The 12608-nt window shown below is 44.7% G+C and overlaps 1 protein-coding gene across 1 annotated transcript; it reads left to right on the top strand.

Annotated features, from left to right (window-relative positions):
• The first annotated feature begins 11928 nt into the window (after positions 1-11928).
• LOC123121043 (glycine-rich cell wall structural protein 1-like) lies at positions 11929-12390 on the top strand. Its single transcript, XM_044540981.1, has one exon. It carries the CDS (start codon positions 11929-11931, stop codon positions 12388-12390), a length of 462 nt encoding a protein of 153 aa, XP_044396916.1.
• The last annotated feature ends 218 nt before the right edge of the window (positions 12391-12608 follow it).

Here is a 12608-nt window from a genome sequence, read left to right as displayed (position 1 = left end):
TCCGTATGAAATCCTGATACTTCGAAAGAGATTGTCCGTTTTGTACACGAAGTGCATCCAGTTTTTGCCGTAACCCTCTCAACTTTCTTGCACATGCTATGTGGATGAAATGATGATACCATGCCAACTTTCAACCTTTTCCGAGTTCATTTGAAATGCTTTTCAATTTTAGGGTCTTATAGCTCAAAATAATCAGTAAATGCATGAAAAATGGTGCATGAAAAATAACAAATAAAATAAATAAGTAATTAGAAACAAAATAATATAAACTTTAATAAAATATATAAGTACAAACAAAATAAAATGAACTTTAATAACATAATTTTTTTTTATGAAACTAAAATTATCAAAGTATTTTCTGTTCAAAACATTATAAGCAAACTCTAGTATTATTGAAACTAAAATTATATAAAATTGATGAAACTAAAATTATCGAAGTATTTTCTGTTCAAAATCATTGAAAGCAAAAAGAATTTTCATAAAGAACTTTTTTTGTTAGAAACTTTAATAGCAAAAAGAATTATCATAAAGTAAAATAAATAAGTAATTAGAAACAAAATAATATAAAGTAAATAAGTTTTTTTGTTGTAAGTAGAAACAAAACAAAATAAATAAAGCAAAAAACAAAATAAAAAACAGGCAAAAAATAAAAAATGTGCCACCTACTCGGCCACCACGGCCTGAATATGACTAGAAACCCATCGATGGGCCAGGATTCAGGCCCGCTGAAGGCCCAGTAGGCCCATCAGGCATAGCAGTGACAATTAGGCCCGTAAGCCTGCAATGGAGAGGAGCTCGAGAGGGGAGCGACAGTGGGGCTAATAAACCACTGCGCGCCCCTCTCAACTAGCGAGGTGGGACTAAACTTTCGACGCGGGCGCAGCAGCACAAGGCCTTTGGTCCCGGTTGGTGGCACCAACCGGGACTAAAGGGGTGCATTGGTACCGGTTGGTGGCACTAACCGGTACCAATGCCCCCCCTTTAGTCCCGGTTGGTGCCACCAACCGGGACCAAAGGCCGCCGCTTCCCGCCCTTTGGGCTGCTGAAAAGAGACCTTTGGTCCCGGTTGGTGGCACCAACCGGGAGTAAAAGGGGCATTGGTCTCGGTTGCTGCCATGAACCGGTACCAATGCTCTCCGTATATAAGCAGGACTTGTAAATTTTCAAGTTCCATCGAACATTTGCCCCCCGACGACGCCGAACTCATCGACGCCGCCAGGCTGCCCGTGCTCGCCGTCGCCGCCGTCGCCCGCGCCCTTGCTTCCCGTGCTCGCCGACGCCGCCAGGCTGCCCGTGCTCGCCGTCGCCGCCCCGCCGCCCGCTCCTCGTCACCGCCCACTCCTCGTCGCCGTCGCCCCGCGCCGTTGCCCTGCCCCGACGCGCCGCCCCGGCCCGTGTCCCTGCCCCGACGCGCCGCCCCGGCCCGCGCGCCCCTGCCCCGACGCGCCGCCCCGGCCCGAGCCCCTGCCCCGACGCCGCCCCACGCCCCCGGCCTGCCCCGACCACACGCCGCCGCCACGTTCGGTCCGGCCGCCGGCCTTCCTCTCTGTTCATATATATGATGATTTGTTTTTTGCATTTTTATAAAAATGTATATATGTATGTATGTTCTCTGTGCATATAAAAGTTAGATTTTTAGTACATTTGGGTACATTTTAGGTTAGTTTCATTTTTAGAAAAGTTTTATATATTTAGGAAAAGAAGGAAGAGAAGGAAGAAGGAAGAAGAAGAAAAAGTTTTATATATGCAAAAGTTACATTTTTAGAAAAGTATTATATATCTAGCTAGGAAGATAATGAAGAAGAAGAAAAAGAAGGAGAGGAAAAAGGAAAATAAGAAGAAGAAAAAAGAAGAAAAAGAAGAGGAGAAGAAGAGAAAATAGAATATTCTATTTTCTCTTCTTCTCCTCTATTCCTTTCTTCTTCTCCTCTTTTTTTTCTTCTTTTTTTCTTCAATCTTCTCCTCTATTAATATCTTCTTCTCCTCTTTTTATTTCTTCTTCGTCTTCTTATTTTTTATCGGATATGTCGTTGTCGATATACCCCGTGTCCCGATAACTTCAACACGAGGGGGGGGGGTGTTCGACCTACCCCCTCCCCGATAACATTATTTTCCCATGTATGTATGTCGTCGTTGTCGATATAACCCCCTCCCGGATAACTTCGACCGTGATAACTTATACCACGGGAGCACCCCCCGGCCCTCTCGCTCGACCAAAACTCTCGAGGACACCCAAACCCTAGAAAAAAAGATGTCGGTCTCCTACCCCCTCCCGCCGCGCCCCTACCCTTGAAGCGTTGCCGATGCCACCCCAAACCCGGAATAAGCTAGGTCTACGTTTGCACTAATATATCCACCTGCTGTCATGTTTGTGTAATAATTGCCATGTTGTAATATTTGCAGAAACAATGGAGCACGGACGAGACGAGGAAGCAGAAGAGGTGTTGGGGGACATAATCTTAGCCGGAGGTGATGTCTTGTCGTATCTTAACGACAATGATGGTCTGGAAGAACAGGGTGAAGAAGCAGGCTACGGTGATCGAAGAGTGGAGGAGGAAAGACATGATTATGATGGCTCCGGTGACCCAATGCTGGTGCAAGAAGGAGCCCGTGGTGACGGCTCCGGTGACCGAACAGAGTCCGGCCAGGTAAATATATTAGTTAAGCCTGTGCTGACTAGCTAATTGATGCATTCATTGTTTTGGTATGTACACATATTAATTAACTCTCGTCTTTCTTCTTTTTTCTAGCCCTCCGGATCGAGCACAACTTCGGTAAAGAGACGAGGCCCGAAGAGAAAGTTGCGCTCGGATGAAAGGTTTGAGATCACAGCAATCGCGCGCGACGGCCAACCGATTGAACCCATCCGGACAAAGGAAGCATTTGCTGCTCAGTGCGGGGTTCTTGTTAGGGACAAGATCCCGATCAGCATCCACCAATGGTATAAGCCTAAGAAGGAAGACCCTGAGGTGTCTTATGTCAATGATATGCAGAAAGATGATCTTTGGACTGAGCTGAAGGCAAATTTCACCCTACCGCCAGAGGAGGATCCGGAGAAGCCAGTTAAAGAGCAATTAATCAAGTCTCATGCTCTTAAGAAGATGGCAGACCTATTCAGGAGGTGGAAGAATGAGCTGAAAACGTTTGTCGACAAAGAAGAGACACCAGAATTCATCGGCAAATATGAGAAGATCAGATATCACTAGCCTGCATTTGTGGCCCACAAGACATCGGAAAAGAGTAAGAAGTTGTCAGCGACAAACAAGAAAAATGCTGCGAAGAAGAAGCTTCACCATCGCACGGGGTCAGGTGGCTACCTCAAAGCCCGGCCTAAGTGGGCCAAGGCTGAGAATGATCTGCTTGATAAAGGGATCGAACCAGAGACAATGAACTGGCCAGACCATTGCCGGACTTGGTTCTTCGGGGCTGGCGGAACCTTGGACCCTGTATCAGGGAAGTGCGTTTGGACGGACGAGCAAATGAGAATACCAGTCAAGAGGCTTCAGCACTATATCGATGCACCCACCAAGGGACGTTCGTTCCAGACAGAGAGAATGACGAGGTCACAATGTCCCTCGGGAATCCTGAGCACCCTGGACAGACACGAGGCACGCCAGGCTCCGTTCCATGGAAGGCTGGTTTTCCGAACGCAGGCGGTTACAAAAGCCAGGAGAGGAGGAAAAAAGTGGAGCAGACCCAAATTCAGAAGCTGCACGAAAGGGTTCAAGTGCTAGAGGAACGAGACGTAGCTCGCAGCAAGCGACCTGCCGAAACTACCCCCAAAGCTACCCCGCCATCTCAGCGGAGAAGCAGCGTGGCTTCCACCGAGCTGCTTCAGCCGGAGCATGTCTTGACGGCTCCAGCTAGCTACCCCGTGGATGCTATCACGGAGTCTCAACATTGCCACCTTATGACGCAATGGCAGAACTTCAAAGTCAAGGCGGCTGTCGACTCTGTTCGACCTCCTAAACCCGGCGCAACTTTTCACTATCGTCCGATTCTAGAAGGATATGCTAGGGTGACGGTGGACGAAATAACGGAGGGATTTGAGGACCTCCAGCTTGACCACCCTACCGGTGAAGGGGAGACTCGGCTGGGTTCTGCTCTGAAGACTCCATGCATGCCTATGGCGGAAGGAGCTCATCAACCTTCCGAACTGGATGCCTCCGCCGAGTAAGGGCACTCCGCCTCCTCCTCCGCCTCCTCCTCCGGCGAGTGATCAGGGCACTCAGCCTCCTTCTCCGGCACATGGCGGCACTCCGCCTCCTCCTCCGGCGAGTTCTCAGGGCACTCAGCCTCCTTCTCCGACACGTGGCGGCACTCCGCCTCCTTCGCCGCCTGCGCTGGCGTGCCGGAGCAGCCAGCCTCCTCCTTCTCTGCCTCGTCAGCAAGCGCGTCGTAGTCCTTCTCCTCCGCCTCGTAAGCAAGGAAAGAAGACAGCCGCAGCCGCTCCGTCTGCTCTGCCGGCGTCTAGCAGTACAACCAGAGGCGGGAGGCAATACAGATTCGGTCCTTCTCTGAAGACTCCAGAGAAGTTACCATATGAGAGGACCGAGGAGGAAACCACGAAGATCGTGCGAGCCAAAGTGAAGAACTTCTTTGAAGGGGTGAGAGCAAAGAAACATCCACCTCCGGAGGAGAAGGTAGATCCGGTGAAAGCGAAGCGCACTCTGGCTGCCCTGACAAAACCACCAAAGCCTCCGCCGAAAGGCAACTATGAGCGCATTATTGGAAAGACATTTGCCGAAGCGGAGCGGTCGGGAAGTACTGTTAGTGATCAAAGGTTAAAAGAACGACGAGCTGGGAAAAAAATTGCCCAGCTCGGCGAACAAGCGAACCAATCGTGCCCCCCGCTCAAGGTGTCTAGCGACATCGTCGCTAATGATCCGAGGATGGTGGCCAGTTATAGCAATCTTGGAGATTACCTGCCCGACGATGTACATTATGATTTCTTGGAGGTGGACGAACACAAATACCATTACGGGAAGCCTCTCGTTAAAGATGAAAGATCTCTAACAACGATGATGCGAAGATTACATGATTGGTACATGAAAACCTGCAGAGAGTCTGGGGGGAGGGATACTTTGATGCTGAGAGTTAAAGAGGAGCATGACCTCGTTGGAATTGAACTGTTGAATGTTCCATTTGAGGAGTTCTTCCAGTTTTTCAATCAAAAGGCCCTCGATAAATCAACGGTCACATGCTACAGTCTGTAAGTAGTACTACTTCTGTCATTAAGTCTCTCTATATAGGTCAGCTCTTTCATTGCATGTATTTATAATTATCCTTACTATATTATGCAGATTGAAGATCGCCGAATTGAAGAAAAGACAAATCGGTGATATTGGATTCATTAACACAAATCTCATAGATGCAACTGAGGTTAAATATCATGCCGAAAATACCGAGGCCAACTTGCTACGATCGTTGGTAATAAATGAAAACAAAGATATAATACTCTTTCCTTACAACTTCAAGTGAGTGTTACTGTCTTGTGCATATTCGGTTTCCCTTATTAGTCCATGTTATAGTAATGTAATTGATGACTTATGCATGCGTGCGCAGCTTTCCACTATATTCTCCTAGAGATTAAGCTTGAGCAGGGAGTAGTAACCGTCTTAGACTCGAGACGAAAAGATCCCCAGGACTATGCGGACATGACTCAAATGCTCGAGAAGTAAGTTAAATCGATCATTATCCACCATATCAGCAACTTTGTTCATTTCCTGATATCAAGTAATTGTTTTCTTTGTCTAACAGGGTTTGGAGAAAATTCACCAAAAAAGCTCCGGGACTGCCGAAGAAGCTGCAATTTGGACACCCGAAAGTAAGTACTGTAGTAGCATGTTCCGTGCATTTCCTAGTGATTCAAGCGCTAGTTTCATCAATACCATTTAGCATGCTTGCTTATCAGTTTGATTGACCTCTATTTCTTGTAAAGTGGTTGTGGCAGGAACAATGGAATGATTTCTGTGGATACTACGTTTGCGAGTCCATCCGCCACACAACCTGTGAGCGGGGCTACTCTGACGAACAATATGAAGTGCGTAAGCAATAATATTCACAATTTTATTTTATTACCATCATTTGTGTTGAGTTTCATTTATTCATATATATATATATATATATATGTATTGACCCCCTTCTTCAAATTAGATCTTTCGGATGCGGGATGAACTCCTTGCACCAGATCGTATGCGAGCAATTCAAGAGGAATTGGCGGCATTCTTCCTTGACCACGTGATCGCTGAAGACGGAGAATACCATGTGGACCTTGACTTCGTATATAATTAGGAGATTATATTGTAAGAGATAATTATTGTATATATGTAGCCAGTAGTGTCGGATAGATATATGAGAATTTGTTGTTCGACCAATCTCTCGGGGAAGGAGAGGTGGTCGATATCACTTCTCTCTGTATGCATATGTTCATGACGATCTTCTGTTTCCTTCATTTTCTTACTAGCTAGCGTGTCTAGTCCTCTCTATACGTATATATTACGTAACGTCGACCAAGCACGGAGATAAGAGAGGACACTTCTCTCTATTAATTAGCTAGCTAACACAATATATGAAACACCTAAATTAACCCCCCAAAACCCCCACCCCCCCCCCCCCCTTCAAAAAAACAAAAACCCCAGCCCCTGAAATGCTGACGCGTGGATGCCTATTGGTCCCGGTTAGTGCCACCAACCGGGACCAAAAGGCCCTCCTGCATGGGCTCGCCGCACCGGCCACGTGGAGGCCTATCTGTCCCGGTTCGTGTAAGAACCGGGACTAAAGGGCTAGGGCATTAGTAACGACCCTTTAGTCCCGGTTAGAAAAACCGGGACAAAAGGCCCTTACCAACCGGGACAGATGACCCTTTTCTACTAGTGAGTGTGGAGCAAATGAGGGATCATGTGCAGTAAAAAAATCCATTTGATATATAGCGAAGAATTTTTTTGGCAACTTTAATGATGTGAGTTAGCTCTTAAGTTCGAAACTCGGCATAATTCACTGCAATCTCACAATGGCTGAAGTTAGTGATTGATTTCTCAATGCATACATGTCTTTTTTACCTTACTTTGTAAAATTATTCTTCCTATTTGTTGAAATCTAAGTTGAGTTGTTAAGGCTCTGATCCAACTAGCAAGGTGTGCATTTTTCATAGGTCAAGGCAACCCTTGGCCCGTACAATAATCATGTGATTTTCAACAATGGTGATTTTTTGATATATGTTATTGAGTTCCAAGACAATGCCAATTGAATTTGCCAAATTCATACCTTGTGTTCATGAGAGTTTTGCTCCAAACCTTTTCACTTGATCTAGCAGTCCACTTTATCAATAACTCCATGGTATTACTACACTCCCTAGATTGTCTTATTTATGCCTTGGGTTCCTTTGATCCTCACAATCAACTTTGTAACTTGATCCAACAATCTACATTCTTCATCATTCAATGGCGTGTTTAACTTATGTTCTTAGTAGGCCAGCGGAGCCTTGCTCAACTTGTCCTCTCTTTTTTCTTGTACTCGTCAATGTGTACGTGCAATACACGTTAATTTGGAAGTATAATAAGTGCATGCGGATATTAAGTAGGATATTATTCACGTGTTATTATGTGATTAGCAGTATATTTGGCATGAAATTAACTGCACGCTAAATGTGTTGAGCGCTCGACATTGAAGCAGTCTAGGTCGTTGGATTGACATGATTTGATGGCCGAGATTAATTGGATCTGCCACTTTGGGTCTTTTTATATTGGTATAGATGTGTATCAACCCAGTATTGTTCAACTAATATAAACGTACTTATGTTGGAGCATCTATAGATACATTTCTCTCCCGGAAACTACAAAACAATATATATTTCATGGTCATAACCATACATACTGACACCTAAAAGGTTAGATCCCAAACCTTTATTTATACTGGTTATAACCTGCTAAAGTGGTGAACTCATAAGCGTCTTTGTGAGACAGTAGCAAGCCAAAAAAAATGTAGTAGGACCAAGCAACTTCAAAATAGATTCGCCATTTGGGACTCCCACTTCTTTACCTCACCTATCTCCACTTCTACGACCCTACATTGTTCATCCTAACTCCCAATCAAGGCATTCGCTAAGTATCATAATCCCACATCGCACTCACACTCACTCATGTAAAAGTCTTCCGTATATCAGGAGGTGACCTTGATTGCTGAAGCTCATCGTCTCATATGAAGATTTAGTGTAACTGTCGGTACCTCATAATCCCATGAGGCCCACGGTAATCTAAAAGTGATCGGAGATTGATCTCCGTTCACTAGAGGATCAATTGACTTAGCTAAGAATATTGAAAGCTCGATGGATCATCCTATTCACATGGTCAACCTGTACATATCTAACATGTATGCTTGCCAATGTGGGCATTCACATGCCTCATCAACCACCTCCTTAGCTACTTCAAAATCATTTGATGGATGGTTGGTAATTATTGATGTACATGGAAAGATATTATTTGGTGCAAACATAAATCTAGCTCACATGAATGCAGTCTGTTCATTGTCTTGTTTGTAGCAATGATTTGTGTGTTTAATTTATATCGATCAACTTTGAGCCACTATCTTAGAGATTACGTACTTGTTCCCAGTATATTTAATAGTCTCATATTATAGTGTACATGACTACACATGCACATCACCCTTATGGCACATACAACATATTGCTAGAAATTCCATGATATGGAAATTGATAGTAGAGTTTTGAACTAGGTAAATCCCCATGTACATTGTCTAACATGAGGATAAGAGGCCCATATCAATGTTGTACTCCCTCCGTTTCTTTTTAGTCTGCATATAACTTTTGTCTGAAGTCAAAGTATCTCTATTTTGACCAAACTTATAGAAAATAGTAACAACATTTACAAGGCCAAAAGAATATCTTTAGATTCATTATGGAATGTTGTTTCATATTATGTATATTTGGTATTGTAGATGTTCATATTTTTTTATACAAATTTGTCAAATTTTGTAAACTTTGACTCGACATAAATCTTATATGCGGAGTAAAAAGGAACAGAGGAAGTATTAGTTCAGAAATCACAAATCACTTAAGGCAATGCAAATTTTAGACCACCTGAGGTGTAAGAGTTCACGAGGTGGATGATACTCCATAATTAGGATTCCCTATTATCTTCTAAATCCACATCTCTGTTACAGCTAAAACCGGGCACAAACTTGGAAATCATTTTCTTTCAGACCACCCAAATAGGCATGCCCTTCACATCTCCATCGAACAATAGTTCAAAGAAGCGCAACAAGGCAAATGATGTTCGCCATGTTGCAGATAGGAGTGTGGTAGTAGGTTGGGAACTCGTCTAAACTCTCTGAATTTCTCGATGGGTGATGTTTTGTGTTGATTTATCAAATGGTATTGGTTCTTTTTTTTATCTCAAATACTACATCTATTTTTATCTGTCCGTGCAAAATTAATCTTCCTTTTATTTCCCGGTAACCAAAGTTGGATGGTTCAAACTCTGATTGAACTGGCTAATTTGTGTTCGGGTCAAGGTGAGCATTGGGTTCCTAAAAAATTGTGCATCTTCAATAGTAACGTAATTTGTGATAGACAATGAACTAAGGTTCAGACTAATGCCAACTGGATTGCCAAATTCATATTACCTTTCATGGCACCAAATAATAATTTACATTACATTTTTAAATGTTATATATCACTCACTGTAGGTAATAGTGCATGATCACCCACACAAGCATGTAGTGGGCGGCCCAACTGGAGCAGTGGAGCAGGCAGTTCCCTATAGTTTTGGCCTAACTGTTTTATTTTTAAGAAGGTGTTTTTACTGTGTGGTTTACTCGTATAGCTGATTATTTGTGATTCCTGTTTTATTTTTCTATTTTTCTCCTCTGGTTCTCACGGTTTCCTTCCAACATTTTTTCTTTGCAGTTCCCTTTCTTTTTGTAGTTTATTTATCTTTATTCCCTTTACAATATTATTTTTTCTGCTTTATGTGTTTCTTCCTCTTATTTAATATATTATTTTTGTTTAATAAATATTGCTTTTGAAAAACACATGAATATTTAACAAATCTGTGAAAGTTTTCATGGAAGTACATAAACAATTTTCAAAAAACATGAAAACTAGTGCAAATTAGCGGATTTTTTTTAGTTCTGAACACTTCTTAAAATCAGATAACTATTGGAAAATATGAATATATTTTCAAGTATGTGGACACTTTTGAAAATTAAACAATTTTTTAAAATACACGAACACTTATCAAATTTGCATGAATTTAATTTTTCATACAAACACTCTTTTTAAATAGACAAAGTAATTATAAAACACATGGAAATTTTTAAAATGGCGTGAAAAGTTTCGAAATATTTAATGAACACCTCTTTTAGTTTATTAAGTTTTTTTAAAATATAAGAGTTCCTTTTTAAAATTATTGTGCAAAAAATTTAGATGTCATGAAAAATGTCTAGCATATGTTAATATTTTTAACATTTACCTATAACATTTATTTATAATGAAAGTGGAATTCGAATAAGGAAAGGGGAAAGATGAAAGAAATTTTTTTTTTGTCGCCAAACCCCCTGCACACGTGGGCAAACACACTTGCTCTCCTCTACCCCGACCCTAAGGTAATGGGTCAGCCCAATATCTACCCTTGGGCGATTCATGGGCTTTCACCCACTACGAAAGGTGTATAGCAAACACCCTCCCCCCTCCTATTACCATGGTTTTCTTCTTTCTCTAAAATCTATGACGGGGTCCAACAATGATGATAGTGGGACAAACTGATTGCACTTTAGCATGTCTAGGTGTGTAGATTGAAATCAAATCATTTTTCTAGGGTTTGGAAGACAAGAGGCACCCAGACTTTGGTGCCTCCGTGAGCTCCCTTGCACTCCGCCGCTATGATCAGGAGGTTGGGGAGCCCTAGTTCTGTGTGCCTGTAGGCCTCTCAAATTTTTCGTCATCGGTGAAGTTGGGGCAATGATGATGAAGTGAATAGTGGTTCCTTGGATTTCCTCATGTCGATGGTCTTCCTGAGTTGAGCGTCAACGAGTCGGAGGATGGTGTCGATGTCGAGCATTCGGTCTGGCGTGATTATGTTTGGCAATGGTCGTTGTGCCCTGCGGAGGGGATGTCGTTGCGGCAGATGTTACTTCTCTAATTTCATCTTTGTCCGATGAAGCCCTGTCAGATACAGGACCATTGAGGAACTTGTGTGGTTTGTGCCCCTAGCCCCCAGTTTGGCTAGAGTTGGGATTATCGTGTGGCCCTTCTTGATGCCAGCTTCTCCAAGACTGCGATCTCTCCAGAATGCAGTCGCCGGTGTCATCCAGCCTACATCAACGACTTCGTTGACACTACTTCTACAAGCTCGTGGGTTTAAACAAGGTTGCTCCGGTAAGACGGAAGCCCAGAGGTGGCAACAAACTATGCTCACATCGCCCCGCGGAGGGATGCGGAAGAAAGATGGTGTAATTTACTTCAAGGACATAGATTTTCCATAATTGATTTGGCCATTTTGCCTTTTTCGCCCAAAAAAAATGATCGGGTCTGGGGCCTTTTCCGAAACTGAGCTTTAAGGCGCTCAACTCCAGAAATTAGAAGGTCAGCCTTTACAGAAACACAGGCATTCGCTCAAAAAATATATTCACTCACCTGTCATCGTCCCGTTTCGTCGCCTCGCCTGGCCTCGCCTATCTCTGCCTCCACCGAAATTTACCCATCCTCCCAATTCCTGACCAAACATTCAGTGCACCCCACGCTGCTCTCGCACTCGCCTCATTACACCCTCGCCACCTGCCCCTCGGCCTATTTAAACAGCAAGCTCCACACACCGCAAGTGCACCCGTAGCAACGATCTCACGCGCACAACACAAGGAAGAGCGAGTAGAACTGATATTTGTAGTTGGCTACTTATAGAGAGCAGACCCATGGCCAGGAAGTGCTCTCGCAATGCAGCCTCCCTTGTCCTGCTCTGCCTCGCGCTGGCGGCACACGCCGTGGCAGCGGCCAGGACCGTGCCAGCTGCAGCTGGCGTCGCGGCGCAGGCCTCACTTCCGGGCGCCACAGAGAGCGGAGCCGGTGCAGGAGGAGTGGGCGCAGTGGACGCGAAGAACCTGTTCGTGGGCATGGGAGGCATGGGGAACCTGCCGGGCCTCCCGGCCGTCGGCGGTGGCTACGGCGGGGCCTTCGGCAACAACGGAGCCGGCGTCTTCACCGGTATCACGGGCCCGCTCGGCGGCGTCTTGGGTGGCGTGCGGAGTGTCAGTCTCGTGGGTAGCGTCGGGGGTGCCGGCGGTATCCCGTTCGGGGGCTTCGGTGGGGGCGGTGCCCCGTTTGGCGGGCTCGGAGGCGGGTACGACGGCGGAGCCGCCGCCGGCGTCACGCCTTGAGTACGCCGTTGTGGCCGAGCTAGCTAGGGCACTCTGGGCCATGCATACATGTACGCGACCGTCCTCAGCAGTGGTCTATGGTGGATCGCGCTAGCTTTGCCTGCGTAGCTGCGTGTATCTAGGTATAACCAAATGTATGGCGAGCTGCTAGGAGGAGCACAGTGGGAGACGTTGAAGTTTGTCCGTGGCTAAAAGTCGGTGTTTGTGTTTGATTGGTC

Source organism: Triticum aestivum, chromosome 5D (assembly GCF_018294505.1).
Source record: "Triticum aestivum cultivar Chinese Spring chromosome 5D, IWGSC CS RefSeq v2.1, whole genome shotgun sequence".
Classification (NCBI taxonomy): Eukaryota; Viridiplantae; Streptophyta; class Magnoliopsida; order Poales; family Poaceae; genus Triticum; species Triticum aestivum.
Note: the sequence above shows the minus strand (reverse complement) of the source record. Positions and strands in the feature narration are given on the sequence as shown.

Coding starts and splice junctions, on each gene's coding strand:
- LOC123121043 (XM_044540981.1), top strand. CDS start 11,929: ATGGCCAGGAAGTGCTCTCGCAATGCAGCCTCCCTTGTCCTGCTCTGC.